This window comes from Culex pipiens, chromosome 3 (assembly GCF_016801865.2).
Source record: "Culex pipiens pallens isolate TS chromosome 3, TS_CPP_V2, whole genome shotgun sequence".
Lineage (NCBI taxonomy): Eukaryota > Metazoa > Arthropoda > Insecta > Diptera > Culicidae > Culex > Culex pipiens.
In genome coordinates this window covers 5,492,582-5,514,055 of record NC_068939.1, presented here as the reverse complement: position 1 = coordinate 5,514,055, position 21,474 = coordinate 5,492,582, and the positions used below count along the sequence as shown (strand labels likewise).

Sequence of the window (21,474 nt, the reverse complement as noted above, 5' to 3'; positions counted from 1 at the left end):
GAATTTTAGAATTTTAGAATTTTAGAATTTTAGAATTTTAGAATTTTAGAATTTTAGAATTTTAGAATTTTAGAATTAAAAATTTAGGATTTTAGAATTTAAGAATTAAAGAATTTAGGATTTTAGAATTTATAAGCTTAAGGATACTGAAATCATTTTAGATTTGAGAAATTGTTTTCTATATTGTTTTGAATTTGATATTTCTTAGTTTAAAAATTTTGACTTTTTAATTTAGATTTTTTTTTAATTTTCAAATTTTCGATTACCCAATTTTTTTTTATTTTGAATTTCAGATTGCTAAAATTTTGAATTTCAAAATTTCAGATTTTTTGAATTACGATTTTAGAAATTTCGAAAAAAAATCATTTGTATTTTGATTTTTTTTGTTATTACAAAAACTATTAAAACATTTTTTTTCGATTTTTTTAATTTCTGAAGCTTAGAAATTGGAATGTTCTGATCTTTTTATTTTCGCCAAGAATGTTTAAATTTAGAAAAAAAAATATTTCTACCGATTAAATTCATTCCAAAATTCGAAAGTGGAGGCCAGCTTCTGTTACGTCCAATCAAGGTCATATTTGGCGCCCACCAGAACAAGCCCCAATAATAGTTTTTGTTATACATTTTAATGTCTATATCTTAGGGAAAAGTTTGTAATTTTTGATTTACAAAATAAAAATTTAATAAATCCAGTATTAAATTTAAAATAAATAAGGTTAAAAATCATTACTCAAAACTTTAAAAAAATTAAATATTCAGAGCTGAGGATGTTAAGAAATGACAAAAAACATATAAAAAATAATTTTTACATAATCTTTATCTTCATTTTTCGACGTTTCGTACTAAGAAAATACAAACATTTTCAAAATTGCCATCCGCGCGAAATCCGCGCCTGAGCAAAATTAGCCAGCAAATCCGCGCCAGATCCGCGCTATCCGCGCGAAACGCGCCATCCGCGCGATCCGCGCCGTCCGTAACAACCCTGACTCTTAATGACATTGTGGGAGAGTGCGAAACAAGATCGAGAGAAAGGGAGTCTCAGCAGATGATGCCGCAGAGATTTGTGAGGAATGTATGCTATTGCTGGAAGCGATGGCATTGACCTGCTTGCCTAGTATGTCAGTTATGATTTGCTTGTGGCTAGAACTAGTACAGAGATAGGTACTTATAGTGCAAATTTGAAATAATCTACTCTGATCTACTATAATTTTTCTTTTGGTGTATTCTTTAAGAAAAACAGTCAACACTTATATATAAAATCATAAAATTTAAATATTGTACACAATGATGTGAACACCACTCCGTCATATATATAGTGTAAACAAACAGTATAATCGATTGTTTCCAACCGCATCATCTTCCACCCAGGAAATGAGCCACATTTCCCTTATCAGCGAGAAACCAACCCAACTAAACCAAGTTTTGCAGATTCATGGCCAAGGGGGAAGGGCAACGGTGGGGGTAACCCCGAAAGCTCCGTCGCTCAAAGAAGTTGTGTGTTTGCGCTGCTGTTGATGATTGTGCAAGGCAAGACAAATTACTTTTGCATGCTAATTTGCAAATCCGCTTTCGCTTTGGGTCCAACTTTTTTTTTGTCTTTGTTGAGGAAGAAAAGTGTAAGATTTGCCTTAAAAAAAATAGATACTCAATGAAAAAAAAAATGTTACTTTCAATCGATTCTTTGGTTGTCCATATCGAAGGGACCATCGAGGAAGAGAAGCATCAGTTTACAGAATGATGCCAAACGAAGACTCGAATATTTTTTCCCTGATCCCAGCAATGGAGGAGAATCATGGCAAAAGTTCAGCAAGCAGAACAAGCGAATTTCTAACATACATAAAGCCCCGTTTTTAAAGAAAAATATCTATACATGCCATGAGAAAGAGAAAATATTGACAAAAGGAGGGATTTTTTGAAAGAAACAAATCGAGTAAGAGATTCTCCGATGAAAATCGAGCAAAGAAGAGAATCGAAGTATGCAATTTAAAAAGACTGATGAAACCATCGATAGATGGAACAATATTGGAGATAGCGAAGATCGACCAACCAGAGAATCGACTGTAATTTGGCTCAAACTATGTGGGGGCCTTCCCTAAGACCAAAGAAACCATTTTGTCTGCATACAATTTTGGCAGCTTGGCAACAATGGTACGTAATTATTCGAAATCTGTAATTTTTAAAGGAATTTTCTTCAGCAATGTTGTAGGTATTGATGAAAAAGAGGTACACGGAAAAAAATCTTGCCGATTTTTTATTATATTTTTTCACAAATACAAAAAAAATTGTATTTTTTTTATTTTCGAGATTTGTTGATATGTTTTAAGGGATCAAAACCCGCAACTTTTGAGCCGTAGAGAAAAAATGGTACGAAAATTTACCGCCAAGTTACCAATATTTGAAAAAGAGATATTTAAAAAAAAGTCGAAATTTTAATGCATAACATTTTTTTATCTCATTTTTTTTTATAAAAAATTGAATTTGCATGCAATCGCAAAGTACTTTACAGATGTTTTTTAATAAAGTATCTCGTTTTCAAGATATAGCCACCAAAAATTTGATTTCAGTGAAATATTTTCTAATGCCGATGTCTCAGCAACTAATGGTCTGGTTTTCAATGTGAAACATTCGTGAAATTTTCCGATTTTTTCGAATACAATATTTTAAGTGGTTACATACATGTAGAAAATTACAAAATTTTATATTTCCTTTTTTTAAAACCACTTCAAAGATGATTTTCAATCACTCCTGAAAGTTTCATGAAGATATTTCGGGATTTAACTGAGTTAGAGACAATTTAAGCTCAGAATTTGGCCATGCGTAAAGCAAACTGTCTGACTTTCTGAGCGTTTTTCTTTGAACACCAATTTGATTTACGGGTGGCACGATATCTCGAGATGGGACGGACCAAATTGGCTGAATTTTTGGGTGAAGAAATCCAAGATATATTCCGTGTGCATGACGAAGCCCGATTTTAAAATTTTGGATTTTCAAAAAATACAAAAATCAAAAACTGTAAATTTTTGAGCATGAGCATGGTTGACTGCCAATGAGTTGCTACTCCGTTATTGACAGATCAGCTGAAGTTAAACAATGAATCAAAAATTATCAGTGGGAGCCAACCATCCGTTCACTGTTTAACCTCTGAAGATCTCTACTTTATTAGTCAATACCGGCGCCCTCCCAAGAAGCCTGCAGTTCAACGAAAGGGAGGAATGTTAGTCCGATAGTTGAAGTTGCAGACTCATCAAGCACATAGTTTTTCGCTATATACTTGTTGATACCGCTTGAGACCGTTGAATCCACAGCATCTCCTTCAAGCATCACGTGATTTATATTTTTTTGGGTTAGTAGGATAAGGTATTGGCTTTTCGATGCCTCCCGAGCTACGACGCTATGGGGAGGACTTTCATAACAGACCCGTCGGCGGGCCTTCCGAGCAACGAGCGGGTAATCTTCTCCTCGCAGCACACAATACACGACAAAAATGTGAAACAAAAGGCACACAAAAAATAAAATCACTTTTCACTCCGAATATTTTTTACGACCACACGCTCCCTTTGTCAATTATGCACTCTCAAAAACTGTAAATTTATTATATGAAAAACATAAAAATATTTTCAACTTTTTTTATAATTTAAGTTTTTTTTAAATTGGCCTTCGTCATGAACACGGGACCGGTTTAACGAGTCTTCTCCAAAATTTTCAGCCGATTTGGTCAAAGCAGTGATGAGATATCGAGGCACCCGTTTTTTGAAACTACTATCAAATGCCTATACCTCGGCCATGATACAACCAAATGTCTTCATTTTTTTTGTTAATAGATGAAAATGTATATTTTAATGCCATGAATACAGATTTTGAAAGAGTTTAAGTGTGTGCTCAAACCAACCTCTGACATTAAGGACGATTTACAAGAGTGATTTTGTAGCCTCTCCTTAGTGAGGAAGGTAAAACTCTGGTGTTGAAATGTTTATTTTGCAGTATCAAGAATGGCTCTATTTCACTTCTTGGTGGATAATTTCGAGTATATTTTATGCGATGAATAAAGATAACAAGAGTGCCTATGAAATTCATCATTCAACATCATTTTGCTTCTCAACTCAACGGGAATGATATTAACAGGTAATCCTGAAAAAAATATCCTGTTGGGTGATCGGATTCGACTTGCAAAAATCAAAGTTTAAAATTCCATCGTTATCAACAAATTGCAACTTTGCTTACAATCTGCCGATGCTCATCAAAAAAAGTTCGAACGTCCTTCGAAAGTGAAACTGACTCATCCAGTCGAAGATGACGATAAGCAAACTTTTAACGGTGTTGTTGAGTTTATTCCTGCAGACTCATCTAAAAAAAGAAAAAGTGCAAACATTTGCCTTCTTCCTCTAACGCCGAAAAATATCCCCTTCAAGTCAAACCAAAGAAGAAGAGTCACGGCTAATTATTGGCACTCGCCGCAGACTGTAATCCTCTTTGCTTCTTGAAACGAAAGAAGAAAAAAAATCAACCCCCAAAGCTTGTGCACTGTGGTAGCCGAGCTGGGCCCACACTTATTGCTAGTTTTGTTTACATATTTTATTTTTCTGTTTTGTTTTCACACTAGCAGCACCCACTGAAATTTGAACCGCTCAGACGCCCAGGTCAGACCAAGTTGCACGTGCTCGGTCTTTTCCTTATGCTTCTTTTGCTTCTTCTGGTGGTGGACTATTGTGAAGGAGGAAGGGGAAAACTTTTGCGAACGAAACGAAACCAACGGTCGGTAGGTAATAATAACCAAAACAAACGCGTTCAACTTCTTCTTGCGTTTTTCGAAAACTATTTGGACCAGACGTATCGCGCATTCCACGGGCTATGATTCATCGTTTTCGTATGCAGCTGAACAGATTTGTATTCACTGAAAAAAACCAATTCTCGAAATCGTGAATTAAATTCACGAATGCGAGAACCACGAAGGAATATATTCACGTTCATGGTGCAAATGCACCATACTCATGAATAAATTCCTTCGTGGTTCTGACATTCGTGAACTTAATTCACGATTACGAGAATTGTTTTTTTTTTCTGTGTTGGAACAATTTCGCTGAGAAAAACTAGTTTTCCTGCAATAATGTTATCGGCTAAATATGTCCTTTCCGGTTATACCATTAAATCTACATGGCTACCACTTTCAGAGAAGTTGCCTCTTCCGGTCCCAGTATAAATCATGGAACCGAAAAAAACCTCTCCTAATCACTTTAACCTGCCAGTAGAGGACCAGACTTCCTGTTTCATTGATTGCCATCCTGCTTACAAATCCCTCAAGAGAGCTGTACTAAATTGCTCTACCTATCCAGTCCAGTCCGAGTCCCATCCCATACCAATTCAAGTGCCAGCTCCTAGGTCATGTTTTATGTTTGTTTTCCAGCAAACGCGGAGTGGATGGTATCAACAAGTAGCGTGAGTTTGGATCCACTTGAACTTCTCTTTGCCATCCCTTCAATGACGACCGACCTCAGATCTAGATGTGTAGAGGTACGTTACCTTCATGTCGCGATGAATCAAAAGGTACGACGCTTCGAGGGCAGGAAGTTGGGCAATCTCCCCTGGCTGGGGTAAGCTGTCAACTGTTGAACCTGAGAGCAACCACTTTGAAGCCAAACCAATGATTGTCCAATGACCCCACGATATCAACCCGGCCAAGCACTTCCTCCCAGCTGGCACTTGGTATTTTTATCCGTATTATCCGCATCGACCGGGGGCCAGCTGGAAGATTATTTGATATTCAATCCAATTTCACGCCGATGCTTTCCCCCCCTACAAAAAAAGTAGGAAAACAGCCCGAATTGCGCCGCGGTCACACAAGGTTCTTGTCCTCTAGAAGGTTCCGTCTGCTGTTGCGCTGCGCCGCCAAGGGACAGTCAGCGAGTTGTGTTTGCTTAGGATCTACCACAGAAGCAGCCAGGAAAGGCAGACTGAAGTCAACATTTCCACCAGAGCTCCGCAGAGCTTGTTTTGCGGTGCAATCACTTTCGCTAATCGTACCCGTGTTGCCAGCTTTGATTGTGGTGAACCATTTTAATGGCCGGTTAAATACCTAAATATCGGTACTTGGTTTTTTCTTCATCACCAAATAATATTTTCAAATTTTTTTATTAACCCTAAAATTAACCATAACCGGTCTAAAACAATTTTGTTAGGCCTTTTCATATGTAAGGGGTTGAAAATATTGTTATCCGAGAGACCGGACATTTCACGTTCACGTTACTTTCATTTTTTAACAATAAAACTGGACCCATATTTGCTGAGTTATCGTCACTTTAAAAATTCAACGCTATTTTGGAGAAGTACATAGTAAAAAAATGAATGTTGGAAGATTGAAAATCTGTTTGGTTGAATAAAATCTATTTTTTGAGTAAATTTACCAAAAACAATGTCTAAAAAAAATTTATTCGTCAGTACCTGATGGTAAAATACACTTTTTTTTATGCAAAATCTATCAACATTTCCATATGTAAAAATACCGATTTTTTGTGTAGAGAAATTTTCGTTTTCTTATGAACAATTCTCTACGAAATCGTTTTTTTTAAGAATTTTATTTTTTGTATTTTTTAATTCGACTGAAACTTGTTTGGTGCCTTCGGTATGCCCAAAGAAGCAATTTTGCATCATTAGTTTGTCCATATAATTTTCCATTTGGTGATTTTCTATTTAACTTGTTGTCACTAAAACTTGATTTGCAAAAAAAACACTATTTTAATTTTTTTTATATGTTTTAGAGGACATAAAATGCCAACTTTTCAGAAATTTCCAGGCTGTGCAAAAAATCTTTGAGCGAGTTATGCATTTTTGAATCAATACTGATTTTTTCAAAAAATCGAAATATTGGTCGCAAAAAATTTTCAAATTCATTTTTCGATGTAAAAGTAAATTTGCAATCTAAAAGTGCTTTAGTTATATTTTGATAAAGTGCACCGTTTTCAAGTTAAATCCATTTTTAGGTGACTTTTTGAAAATAGTCGCAGTTTTTAATTTTTTTTCAATAAGTGCACATGTTTGCCCACTTTTGAAAAAAATATTTTTGAAAAGCTGAGAAAATTCTCTATATTTTGCTTTTTAGAACTTTGTTGATACGACCCTTTGTTACTGAGATATTGCCATGCAAGTGTTTGAAAACAGGAAAATTGATGTTTTCTAAGTCTCACCCAAACAACCCACCATTTTCTAATGTCGATATCTCAGCAACTAATGGTCTGATTTAAAATGTTAATATATGAAACATTCGTGAAATTTTCCGATCTTTTCGAAAACAATACTTTCAAAATTTTTAAATCAGGACTTACATTTCAAAAGGGCCAAACATTCAATATTACGCCCTTTTTAAATGTTTGTCTTGTTTTAAAAATTTCAAAAATATTTTTTTACCGTGTACATTTTTTTTTATCATGTATCATTTTTTTCAGTGTAGTCCATACCCATACCTACAACTTTGCCGAAGACACCAAATCGATCAAAAACTTCCTTCAAAAGATACAGATTTTTGAAATTTCATGCATCATTTTTGTATGGACAGCTGCCAAATTTGTATGGAAAATTTTATGAACAAACTAATGATGCAAAATGGCTTTTTTGGGCATACCGAAGGCACCAAAACAGTTTCAGTCGAATTAAAAAATACAAAAAAAACTAATGACCGAAATCTGAGAGAACTGCTCTTAAGTAATTTTTTTGAGGCTGTATCTCAGAGCCGCTCTGATTTTTTACGAAAAAAAAATATTTTCGAAAAATAACGAAATGCTTACTATTCATATTTCTTTAATTGTGACTTGAAATTGAACAAAAGTTTGATTTTCTTTTTATTTATTGAACATGATTTTTGCATCCTCTAACCTCTCGGTCATTTCGGTTTGTTTTGGTTTTTTGACTTTTGTCTGCTTTTAACTGGGCTACGGCCCAGTTATCGAGCGCCCAGTTAACAGCGCCCGAACAACTACTGTAATCGAAAAAAAAATGATTTTACAATTGAAAATAAAGTATTTTTTTTGAAAAATTGGCATCACTGCTGGATTATTTTTGACCAAATTATGACATAGCTCAAAAGATGGAACTGCGAAAAGATGAAAATTGCGTTTAATTTAAAATGTTTGATGACGTTCATTTTTTTTACTTCATTTAAGATGTAACATTCACGATTCATTTCTGTGTAGTTCTCGAAAACGGTAAACTTTATCATTTTTTGTAAAGAACTTTTCATTTTACCAACATTTTTTCTTAATTTTGTGTTTGATATCCAAAATAATGGCAACACTGTCCACACATTTTTCTCAGAAAAGCACAGAAGGTGACTTTGAGAAAATCGAATTCTGTTGTCAAAACTTATACTGACAACAACTATCGATTTTTAAATACATTGGGTATGGGGGTGAGACTGGGTCATACAAAAATGATGAAATTTGTATGACCCAATTTTTGTAAGGACAACTGTCAAATTGGTACGGATTGTATGGACGATTCGGTGATAGGGACCTCCTCCACAAAAAGTCCATGTCCGAAATTCAGGAGAATATTTCTATTGGATTGCTGTTTACTGATTTCGTATGAAGTCAGCTGATTTTGTATTTGATTTTCTTCAAATAAAACCATATGTCTGAGTAATTCTCCAGAATTGAAACTGATTAAACTAGAATAGACTCGCTTGCACCAAGGCGCAAAGCAAGGAATGGGCATGACAAGAAGAATTATTAGTTCTCGTCATGCTTTCTTGGCGAATATGTTCTGAAGTTAAAAAAAATGTTTACTATTCGGCTCAACTGTGACTCGTATGCCATCCCAATAAATTTTTATGAGTTTTTAAATGGCTTTGAAAAAATAGAGATTACGTCTCGAGAGCACTACACCACGAATATTACTCAGCTACACCACCATTCTACTCATTTTTGTCCCATATTTCTACAAAACCAATACTAACATTGGACAATTTTGCAAAGAACAAGTGCTACCGTAACAAAAAATGTGGGTATTTCCAAATTCAAAAACTTCGTCATCCCTCTTATCGTCACACTAACGAGACTCACGTCCAGTTGAGATTGTTCCACAACAGTTACCAAGAGTCACTGGACGCGATCAGTCATGCTGACCTTTGCTTTTATTTTGCTACTCCTTGGCACGAGCCAGGCCCGGGGAAAGTCCGAAGAAAGTTACGGTTGGGATTTTGTGCAGCGGCAAGTAGGATTCAAACAATAATACTTCTTATTTCTTGTTTCAGATTTCGTCAAACAGTCAACAAACTTTTCGCTCAACTTTTATCGACATTCGTTCAATCCGGACGAGAATGCGATCCAGTCGCCGGTGTCGGTTCAGGCCACACTTTCGCTCTTGTATCACGTAGCTAGTAATAGTACCGCTGCTGACATGCAAGCGATTCTCGGGTTGCCCGCTGCGAAGAAAAAACCTATTCCGAGTCTGGTAGAGTTCCTCAACAGCACTGGTGGCAGTGACAGCGTCCTCAGGATGGTCTCCAAAGTGTACCACAGCCCGGAAGACCTGAATCCAAAGTTTCTTCCGCTTCTGCAAGATTCCTACAAGGTCGAGGTTGAAGAAGCAGATTTTAAGCAGAAACAAAAGGTAGCGGATTCGGTGAACCGGTGGGTCAATAGCTCTACCAAAGGATTGATCCCGGATTTGATCACGGCCAGCGATTTGAAGGACAACGATCGTTTGATCCTGTTGAACGCGATCACCTTGGACGCCAAGTGGGAACATCCGTTTCCGAAGAGTTCTGCCAGGAAAACGTTCCATTTTGTGGACGGCGATCATGACGTTGACATCATGTCCATGGATGAGGAGGTCTCGTGCGGTAACTTAGGTGATTTAAACTTGCTGGAATTACCGTATGAAAGTGAGACCGATTTGTCGATGTTGTTTGTGATGCCGAAGAACGGGTCGTTACAAGATTTAGTCAACCAACTCACGTTGGAGTTCTACGAAAGGCTAAATAGTGCACTTAAGCTTGAATACGGAACGGTTGAGATTCCCAAATTTTCGATCAACTCCAAAGTCAAAGCCAAGGACGTGCTGCAATCCATGGGATTGGGATCGGCCTTCGAGGTGAAGGCATTCAAAGTATTCGCTCGGAAGCCAGCTCAGCTTTCCGAGTTGCGCCAGAAGGCAGTGATTAATGTGTTCGAAACTGGAACCACAGCAGCTGCCGTAACTGGTGAGTGTGTTTGGCTTGATTCAGTGGGAGATGGTTTTCTATTTTGTCTTGTTCAAATTTGCAGAAGGCCAGCTGGTATTTCACACAATTCCATTGGAACTTTTCATCGGAAATCGTCCCTTCATCTACTTGATTCGCAGAACTTCAACGAAGGAGATTTTCTTCATCGGACATTACTCTCACTATAAGCAGTAAATTAATACCAACAATTACTGAATAATATTAATCAACATTTCCAATAAACAAACTGGCAGCACTGCCAACCTCATCGTAAACTGCATCAAAGGCTACGGATGACCATCCGAAATCGACTCATTTGCCCTGTGCTTTTGTCCCCAAGAGATCCCCAAGTACAGCGCTTCCTCACTGTACTCGACGAGCTGTGATTACATTTTTTTCGCTTCTTCTTTTCAATTAATATCTTGGTTGGTTCAGTGATTTATACTTGGCCCTTACTCTCACTCTCGTGGCATGGCTCGATAGGGTCTCTGGCTGGAAGTTATTATGATTATCATCGCCATATCGGCAGCCATCAGCGCGCGGCAAAGGAACAAATTATCACGCGCGAATGGCAGTCTTTTGCTTTTTGAAAGAAGCAGAAAAAGTTTGAGCAAGCGACATGGTCGGTATACTTTGTGAAACATGTTGTAATCATGCTTTGAGAAGCAAGTTTTAAACGTAAAGTTTTATTTTCATTTGCTAGCTGTTTGTAATAATCGATCAAAGGAATAATTCACTGGAAAGTAAACGAAATCCTTCTTTGCAACATCTTTAGCCTGAATCAAATGTGGTGACTAATTGGCTAAGTAGGAACATGTAGCACATGAGTCATAATGTGAACAGTTTCGGTATAAAAAGACCATTTTAAGAATTAACTATTTTAACGGGATTTTAAAGTGTCATTAAATGCATTTGACACGATTGTAACAGAAAACCGCAACGTTAAACAGTTTCAAATTCTTCAACTCCTTATCGCTGTTAAACATGATTCACACAGCATTTCCAACCAGCTTGAACGTGACTCGCGTGATCCATCTGCCTGCAGTTATGACAAATCCGAACCCCACTCGTCACCACAAAAGCTCCCCCCGACTGCACAAACAAAATCATCTCGATTCTCGGTAATGGACGGTGCTTTCCATCAACAACAACATTGCGCACACATTTTCCCAGTGAAATCGAAAGGTATCGCTAACCGTTGGTATAATAACCAAGCTTGGTGAAAAATTCCACCTTTTCAAACGTGCGTAATATTCGAGATAAAATGTTACGATGGATAATCTGTGCTTGTCTCAAGTGCGCACAGTGGCAGAGGTTTGAGGTTTCACCAGTCCACCGGACGAGCATAGTTTTTCACTTTCGTAGCAGCAATGTGTGCACCGCAACGATCAAGTTCACTTTTCGCATAGATAAGCCGGTTTGCTGTCCCGATTGGAAAGATAGTCAACTTTAAATTAATATCGATAGATTTACAAATGTATTAAAATCTTAAACATGTAAAAATATATTGTTTTTAAAATATAAATAAATTCAATAAATTAACCACTATTTTCTCATCTCGGATAGTACTCAATGAATGCAACTCCTCCTTAGACTACGCATCATTTGGTTTTAAACGTTCAAGTGCAACAGAGATAAAGCTTAAGAAAAAAAATAGCAGCAAAATCGCGAACAATCAACATACCAGTGCTAAATGTTGCTTACAACGAGTCAACATACCACGCTGGATAGCAAGTTGTTTCTTCATCGTGCAACAGAGAAGAAAAAATGCACCCGTTTGTTAATATTTGGCTGAGGTGGTTCCGAATGTTTTACTAAGATTTATTTCTGCAGAAAAAAAATCGTTTCAGATAGTTTAGAAAGGCAAATCTTTATTTATTCAAAACGAGACACCACATTGAAGAAAAAACTTTGAAACTTATTTTAATCCACCCCAACTGTTATTTTTGCTGGGCCCATCAAAGGTTATCCAAGCGGTATTTCTTTAACACGTACAACTGCAAGTCATAAAAACATTAGCAAGATCAATGCACTGGCTGTGGAGTATAATCCTTCGAAGGATTTTGAAATTTAAAATCATGATTTGTTCTGTAGTGTTTCTAGATTGTTAATATATTATAAGTTTTATTTGCGTTAAAATAAGACAACATTCGGTCTGATACCATATTTTGATATTTGGGAACCCTTGAAAAACAACTTTAAGTATTATTCAAGACTATCGTAGTTTGGATACCATGATGATGTTTTTTTTGGTATTACAGGGTTTTTTTCCGGATTCCTCTAAATGTATCCGCCCTTCAAAATGACAATCCAAACAAGTGCTTTTACTGGGATTGAGGAATGAAAAATGTCAAAGACGTTTCTTTTAAATTATTGATATAGGGTATATGGCCCTATTTTGGACCTATTATGCAAAGCGTCAACATATTTCGCTTAGTTCTCAGGATCGGTCTAACTAATTTGACTCGTTTCAGGATTGTTTTGTGCCTTAATTTATGCTTAACAAAGTGTACTATTGAAAATTTAAAATAATTTAACCATTCCATTGTAATTAGCATTTCAAGTAAAACATTTTTTGGATGCTTTTTGGACTTATTGAATGTATTTTGGAGACATCGCTGAACCTATTTTGGACCCACACTCTGATTGGTTGAAATTTGGACAACTCGAATTACGGCGTGCGGCGGCAACACGCACACTTACAAAAACTCGGTTTGATAAACCAAAGGGCCTATCCACGATTATAATTTGGAAAATTTCTTTTCAGAAATTAAACAATTATGATGAAACAATGGATTTGAATTTGAAAACGTGTTTCAATCATATTGAATGGAAACTCATGCATCTTTAGCAGGTCTCTGTCCTATTTACAATTTGCATATTCTTACGACCTAATTGTTCAGGCATTAGAACATAAAAGACAATCCGTTATTACTCGCAATAAAAACACATTATCTTAAAATTAAATGAATGACACAGATACATAACAAGTTACAATGAAAAAAGGTTCTAAATTTTACGCAGAGCTTATGTTCAAATATTATTAAACAATCAAGAAATTTTAAAGGGAGATTATAGCTTGTAACTTGGTGTGAAACTTTCTCATCTGTCATGTTAAACTTTACAGTTGCTTGTTTGTCTTGTTAAAAGCAGATTTGAGGTTTTCAAACATTATTTTTACTTCGAACTTACCATCACTTAGGTTGCTGATATAATTTTTAAGAAAATCATTTATGTCAATACTTAGTTAATTATGTTTACATATAAATTTTAGGTAATATAAACCGGCTCCGTGGCTTAATGGTTACGACTTCTGCCTCACAAGCAGAAGGTTCAGGGATCAAATCTCGGCCGGTACCTTTGAAATTTGGAATCAGGAATTTGAACTTTGAATATGAACAAAAACGAAAATTAATCAGGTGGGATTCGAACTAACACCTCCAGATTGGTGGTCTGGGACGCTAAGCAGTCGGCCATCAGAAGGTTCACAATCTTGCAGTGAATTGATCCGTAGTGTTGAAACATGTTAGGCATTGTTAGCTCTTTCTCATATTAAATAAATACGCGCTGATCCCTGATTTGCCTGACGGGATTGGAAGTCTAAATATAGATCGAGTTTCCTTCAGATGCTTGCTTCTATGTTTAGGCGGGGCCGAACAATGCCCAGCGACCTCGGAATTGGACCGCAAGGAGCTCTGTCATTCTGAAACGGGTTGTTGGAAGCAGCGCGAGGGCTATCACCACCTAATACCCGGGACTGAGATAAGTTGTATCAGCATTCGGCATATACAAAGTCTGATACAAACTATACTTTCCCATAATTTCGCTACCGGTTAGCGGGTATTGGATTGGACCACACACACATACACACACACACACACACACACACACACACACACACACACACACACACACACACACACACACACACACACACACACACACACACACACACACACACACACACACACACACACACACACACACACACACACACACACACACACACACACACACACACACACACACACAGGGGGGTTTTTCCGGATTTCTCTAAATGTATCCGCTCTTTAAAATGACAACTCAAACAAGTGCTTTTACTGGGATTGAGGAATGAAAAATATCAAAGACGTTTCTTTTAAATTATTGATATGTTCCTATGAAAATTTGTTAAAATCGTTGAAAATTATCTATATCGGGATACCATGATTTGGTATTTTTGTGGTATTTCATTGTTTTTTCTCTCGAATTGCTCAGAAACAAGATTTTTTTTGTATTTTTTCTGAAATCATTGATTTTGTATCAAATGGACACTCAAAAGAATTGGACCTTATGAACCCCTTGCATCTAGTTTCTTTTTAAATAATATTCTAATCTAATCTAATCTAATCTAATCTAACCCTAGCGCAGCCAGTCTTTCGAGGGCATCCTGGAAAATGCCTTAGGTTGATTAACGCCTAGCATCCTCTTGTCATTATTAACAATTGCAGTGCCCAATGCAATAAATTGCTTTGAAACATCACAAACGTTAAAGCGGCCAGGCCAACTGCGTAAAGTTTACCGCAAAGATGATTCTTTGAATTGGATTGAGTTTGAACACGAATGTTCAAACAACAACACATTTCTGAATCGACAGGGGAGGAAGAAACGTGGGGATCCCCCGCTCACGTTCCTGTTTGTAGGAGCAATAAATCGTTGGGAGCCACCAGCTAAGAAGTTTTGGTGCTCCGGGACCGTCGAGGATGGGACACTGTATTTCCACAAATGCCCTGGACACTATTTGCCGTGGTTATAGCGCCACAACTCGCTCTAGTTTCTTTTTAAATAATATTCATAAAACAATACTAAAATTTTGTAGGTGGAAGAACATTGTAGAGCGTCCAATTTCCCGTCCCGGGAAAAAAATCCCGGGAATTCCCGTGATTTCCCGAAAAATAATATTTCCCGTTTCCCGGGAAATTTGTTGATTTCCCGGGAATTCCCAAAATTCAAGCATTTTCATTTACTTTTTGATCGTATTTTTTTGAAAATTAACAAAAATGATGAGAGAGCACCTAACTTAATTTATTCATTTTAATTTACTGGGCATATTGAACTAATAAAAAATAGGTTTATTTCAGGTGTATTTCAGATAATATTTATTGTAAAACAGGGTAACAATGATAGGATTTCATTCTGTTTTTTTTTCCAACTGGTAAGGTTTTTCTCAAAATTATTATTTTGTAAAACCTGTACTGTACTGTACTGGGTAGGCCACACAAGTTCCATGCACTATTGTTGGAAAAAAATGTTTTAATAGTATTTGAAAAATAGTGACGTTGGAAATTGTATTTAGCATTTTGGGGTAACTTTGTACAAAGTATTTGTTGTTAAAATCAGATTTAAAGTGTTAAAATTTTACACAATCATTAAAGTTGCTGATATGTTTTTAAGAAAAAAAGTCAATGAACTTAACTTAGTTTATAAGCTTTTTAACAATATACATATAAATTTTAGGTAAAATTTATAAAAAGAAAAAAAATTGCCTAAAAATCGATTGAATGTTTGTTGCCAAAATTACGGTCTAGAACAAGTTATTTGCCATGAAAAACATAATTTCTGCATGATTTTATTTGTTTGCTTTGTGAGTCAACGTTATTTTTAAACATGAAATGGTAACAGAGCGAATTTAAAAGCATTTTTATGGTTGAGAAGCATGGACTTTACTCACTGATTCAAAATTTGATTCAAAAATAATACTTCTAAAAAAAATCAATTGATTTTTTTTATTTGGTAGGAGTTTAAAGACAGCATACAAAATTAGAAAATTTCAATATTTTTGTAAAGTTATATGATTTTTAAAAGCAATCAAGCCATTAATTGACCCCCACACTCATTTTGAAAATTAAAGTTGCTGTTCTATACAATTTAGTTGCAAAATATCAATCAGAATCAGGAAAGATCAATTTTCGATAAATTTAAAATTTCACGTTAAACGTTCAAGTTCCCGGGATTTCCCGGGAAATTTGTTAAAAATTTCCCGTTTCCCGGGAATTTTGTAACCCCGGGAAATTGGACGCTCTAGAACATAGGTATACCAAAACAAGTGTTGGTAGCTATGCTGGAAATTAGTATTGGAATGGTATTTTCTTGGAATTATTTAGCACTTGGAATATCATGGTTTGATACTGTTGTGGTTTATTACCAGGCAACCAAGGGCACATTTTGCTTTTTTGCCTTCCTCACCTCACTGAGGCAAGGCTATAAAATCACTCGAAAAATGAACTTTTTAAATACACCTCTCAGATATACCTTCAGGTATACCTATCGACTCAGAATCAAATTCTGAACAAATGTCTGTGGGTATGTGTGTAGACATGGTTTTGTTTCCACACGATTATCTCAGAACTGGCTGAACCGATTTTGGCCGAATCCGCCTTATTCTGTTCCTTTTGGGGTCCCCTAAGACCCTAATAAATTTTATTCTGTTTAGTGAAGTACAAAGTTATGCCATGAAAAAGTTTTTTTCTAGCTACTATAAAGGGTGATTTTTGCATAACCTCAAAGGCAGGGTCTTTTTGCCTACGCGCGAGAGTCGCGCAGCATGCATATTGCCCGGTTGCCACATTGTTTAAGCAGTGTCTGCGTCTCTTCTGGAAAAAGTCTGTATTAAGTAACGTTTTTTTTTGTATTCCCGTGTAATGCGGTAAACAAGCTTTGAAAAAGGTTGTATGACCTTCATATCCTTTTGAAGAGTCTTTGCAAATAAGGTTCTTATTTTTTTTTCACAATCTAACCGTTCGCATTCCTCAATTCAAATAGGAAATGCTAAATTCCTGTTGTGACCACTTAAGTTATATTAAGTATATTAAGTGATATTTATATACGTTTAGAAGCCGGATCTCAGTAATTTTGATGAAGATGTTATACGAATCTATCATGTAACCCGTCATTGGATAGGATCACAGTATATTTGATTGTGGTGATGTCTGGAACTGGATATATCATGCGACCTAACTTGAATAAGGTGCGAAAAACAGAGTACTGAGACAACCGAATGACAATGATATCAAAAAATCATTGCAAATCCGGGTGACATGGTGTTAACATTTTATTCAACCCATTTAACTCGATTCCACCTCCCTTTCCTTTCTTCACTGCGGACATCAATCATCCAGGCCGTTGGGTCCCCCGTACAATAGTTGGACGATCAATGTGGCAATGTCGGAAGTGCTAAAATCATTGTCATCCAGCCAAGCCGATATACGACGTACGTATTCGCGCTGCTTATATGGAAAGGGACATTATAGTTGGGAGAAAAAAGAGTTTCATTCACAACCACTTGTTAAATGTCACCGATGGGCAAGCATACCGCATCAGCAGAGATGGGAATACATTACGCTTTGACCTGAAGGGATGAATTTTGTCCTTATTCTGATAGAGTTAAAAATTTACTCAAGATCATACTTTTCAAGAATCATTAGAAATTGCGATTCATGCCAATAGATAATTAAAATTATGAATTCTTTCGTTCCATATGTTACGCAAATCATTATTATTCAGCTTATATTTGAAAGAACGCCTTCAATACCAAGCTCAGAACATCTGTACAAATGTTTTCGCATTGAATATCTCAACAACCTAAACAAGTATCCATATCTGACGGCAAAGTAACGATTTTTATCGCCTCGCTGTCACACAGACTTCATGGTTGAAGCTGCTGGTGAACAGCGGTTCAGCAGTGACGCGTTAATTAAATCAGCGCGAGCCCGGAGAGTGCCATCTGCGTGTATGTGTATTACTTCCAGCCGGGAAAATATACATGACCACACTCCGTTTGGACGGATGTGTAATCTTGGGGTTGGGACGATCGACCAAATTCTGACTGTAATCAATCTCCATTAGACGTTGGTTGTTTGCGTTTTTGTGTGTGATATATCCGCCGAGAGCAAGCTCTTCTATAGGTCACTTGGGCACTTGTAAGATTTCCCGGAACGTATAGTATAGCTTCTAATATGTCCCCGTCGACGGTTGAGGTCAGCAAATGGGCCCCGCCATCATCATCAACGTCGCTGCTCCATAAACTTGTATCAAAATTGAATCCCTCGTCACGAACGATATAAAATAATGACACTCGACGGCGATAGTGCCCGGCTGAGTACATTCATTCATGGTAGATGGACTGTACTATAAGCTATAGCTAGAGCTATCACTTGAGGCAATCAGCGTTATTGTTTTCGTCCTCCTACGCGGACTCCAAAAAAGTGCTTGCAATTCTCGAGTATTTATTTTTATTTTAGATTTTAGAAAATACTCAGCGTTATTACAGCGATATTGTTGTTTGAACTTTTCACAATTCAGAATGTAATAAATTCCGTCATACAAATCGATTCGGGCGGGGCTGGCAAGCCCTTGTTTGGCCATGTCACGTCCTTCACCCCTATATAGCAGCAGCACCGCAGCAAACCTTTAGATGGCCGTCACACCAGGAATGGCAGAATGGCGCAAAAACAACTGACTAAATAATAATAATAATAATAACAGCAACGCCGATACCGATACCACCTCCCCTCTCCATCCATTTAATTACGTTCAATTGTGAAGGGAGGGTGCGCGCTGCTTTGGAATTTGTACGGACATCAACGACGACGACGACAACGACTTTGTAATGCGCGTTTGGAATGGGACACTTGCAGGTAGTAGGTATCGACGAAACAATGCAATTCTTGAGGAAAACATTCACCTTGGTAGTTAGATAGTGATTTAACGTTTAAGCTGTTACGATAGATCAGAACACTGGAAATTACAAAAGTTTTCCATGCTCCAAAATCAACCTGTTTGAATCCCCCTACAACAGGTCGGTCCGTCGGTCTACGAAGCCACTAGTTGCTGAACGAACCACTATAAACAACAACACCGTTTGATAGTCGTCCAACTATTTGAAGGTGCTTCCTGGGTGAAGGTTGGGCGAGTATTCGCTGCACATCAACCGTGTAGTAGGGGCGTAGAACGTCCAAAAATGGAAAAGTGAGCAACAACGCCTCCCTTCCTATCCCCGTGTCCAGGTTGGAAACCACGACACGTGACATCATATTAAACGAGGGGGGAAACCTACTGAAATTTACTGAGCAGGGTGATCCTCAACTTTGATATGCGATCAAAAAGATTGCAGAATTATTCAAGTTCATCCATAACGGCAAACAGAACCAGAAGGCAGTTTTGTACCGCAGACTTTACAGCTTGCAGGTATGTACAAACAAGGCGAATGAATTCAATTAATAAAATTTAAATTGATTAATTTGCAAGACGCTCGCGCTCCCAGCTGCGGTAAGTTGTGGCACGACCACAGCAATAAAACAATTTAGTATTATGGCAAGCGAACAAAGAGCGATGCACTTGAAACTTGAAACCACTTTACCATCAATTTAGAGTGTGCGTATATTCTTTATAGTGCGATCCCAATCGAATTACACGTTAAACTAATGTTATCGCTATCCACAAACCCATCGAAAAAAAAAGTCCAACGATACCGCTATACCGTAAAATAAAACAAGTAAACCCTAATCGCGAAAAAACAAAACTACTCTTTTTATGGACGATGGCACGAGTTTAGCGGGATCTGCCCCCCTTCCTCCCCTCAAACCATGAGCGCTGCTGTCTGTTGCTTCACCTTCCTCAGCCGGAACATTATGGCGGTCAATAAAATATATACAAACGACCTGCCCACTTCCGAAAGCCGAGTCCCAACAAGCGATGAGCGCGATACGTTCGCGGGGTCTGTCTCCCATTGACGAAGAAAGTGACCACGTGAACATTATGTTTCGTCACAGACAAGTGGACAGGACTGTTAATGGAACATTTTTGATTTGGATGAAACTTTGTGTGAACTTTTCTTATAACCAAAAGTAGACATTTTGCATACAGTCATTCCACATATTCGGAACACCCACAATTTTGGAACACTTTTGTGTTAATTTGTCAATAGCAATGCAGCTTTTTTGTCGACCCTACTATTTTTAGGACCTTTATTTGGACATTCTCTTGCTATTTCTCTAGTAAAAGTATTTACTTTTATTTCAAGACTATTTTATCCAGAGCAGCAAAACACTGCCTGTTCCATAATTGCGGGATGTTATTGTCCCTCCTGAACACCTGAATTTATCTGATATTTTCACAAAAAAAAAGTTATCAGACCATGAATAGAACATCACTATGCTTGAGTTTCATTGGTTTCAGTGAGTGAAGTCATTATTTTGTTACAAATATGAACTCCTGGAGAGATCCAAAGTTTGTTTACATTCGTAAGAAAAAAGTGTTCTGAATTTGTGGATTTCAAGGGTCAATGTTTTTAGCATAGCAGTTGCTACTGAGCAATTCCAGCCCAAAACAGGAATTTTTTAGGTACTTTTTTCTCGACCGTCTCCGATTTCAATGAAACTTTGTAGACATGTTATCCTACGCTTATATAAGCCATGTTTGTGTATATGGAGCCAGTTATGGAGCGATAATGACATTTGAGAAGGGCGTAAGTGTTTTTAAATATTTTTGTAATTCGTAATTTAAATATTGCTGTATCTCGAAGCCTTTGCATCGTATCAAAAAGTGGTCAAAGACAAACTTGTAGGAAATTTGACACTGAAAGAAAAAAACACTCCACTTTTATGAGATTTTTTTATTTTTAAGTTTAAAAGTCAAATTTGAGGGTGAGCCCACGATTTTTTTTTTGTTAAAATTTTTGTGGAAATAGCCTAAGATGTTACAAAAAGACTTACGAAAAATGAAGGATGGAGCAACTCACCTAAAAAATACAAAAATCATTTACTGAAACTGTTTTTTTTTTCAAAAGTGCTCTAAACATCAAAATTTTCAAAATCCGAACTCGAGGGTCGATTTTCCAGACAATTTTACCTGGTGAAGTTACAGTGGTTTTAAAAATAAAAATGTTGAAAAAATAGTTTTTTTTGTGGTTTTTTGCATTTTATATATGACAGACTTGATTTTTCAGTCTCGAAAATATTTTTACCGGAAAGCTCGTCCAATTTCTCATAAGTTTGTCTTTGACCACATTTCAATTGGATGTATGGGCTTACAGATATAAGCTAATTTACTATCCAGGTTACTATACTTCACTGAAAAAATATTATGTTTTCAATTATGAGCAATGTAATTACCTTATTAAAACCAATGTAACTTCACAAGGTTTGGACTTAGGAGCCACCTTTAGTTTTGGGCTTTAGAATGGATTTAGACTAACGGTAAGGCAAGGGTCTTATAAAGGACGTCAAATAACATCACCACACCGTAAA

General features: G+C 36.8%; 2 protein-coding genes across 3 annotated transcripts in view; one reads left to right on the top strand and one right to left on the bottom strand.

Moving 5' to 3' along the window:
* LOC120422826 (arfGAP with SH3 domain, ANK repeat and PH domain-containing protein) overlaps positions 1–21,474 on the bottom strand; it is a 62,717-nt gene that overhangs the window by 28,365 nt on the left and 12,878 nt on the right. The window lies entirely within an intron of this gene.
* On the top strand, positions 9,024–12,348 carry LOC120422827 (uncharacterized). The gene is made up of 3 exons (XM_039586364.2): positions 9,024–9,175; positions 9,239–10,189; positions 10,254–12,348. Exons 1-3 carry the CDS (start codon positions 9,103–9,105, stop codon positions 10,382–10,384), a joined length of 1,155 nt encoding a protein of 384 aa, XP_039442298.1. The 5' UTR covers positions 9,024–9,102; the 3' UTR covers positions 10,385–12,348.

What these genes read in the sequence shown, in the direction of transcription:
- LOC120422827 (XM_039586364.2), top strand. Translation starts at nt 9,103, where the DNA reads ATGCTGACCTTTGCTTTTATTTTGCTACTCCTTGGCACGAGCCAGGCC. An exon ending in AAAGTCCGAAGAAAGTTACG is followed by an intron (nt 9,176 to 9,238) that starts GTTGGGATTTTG and finishes TTCTTGTTTCAG; the next exon opens with ATTTCGTCAAACAGTCAACA. An exon ending in CACAGCAGCTGCCGTAACTG is followed by an intron (nt 10,190 to 10,253) that starts GTGAGTGTGTTT and finishes TCAAATTTGCAG; the next exon opens with AAGGCCAGCTGGTATTTCAC.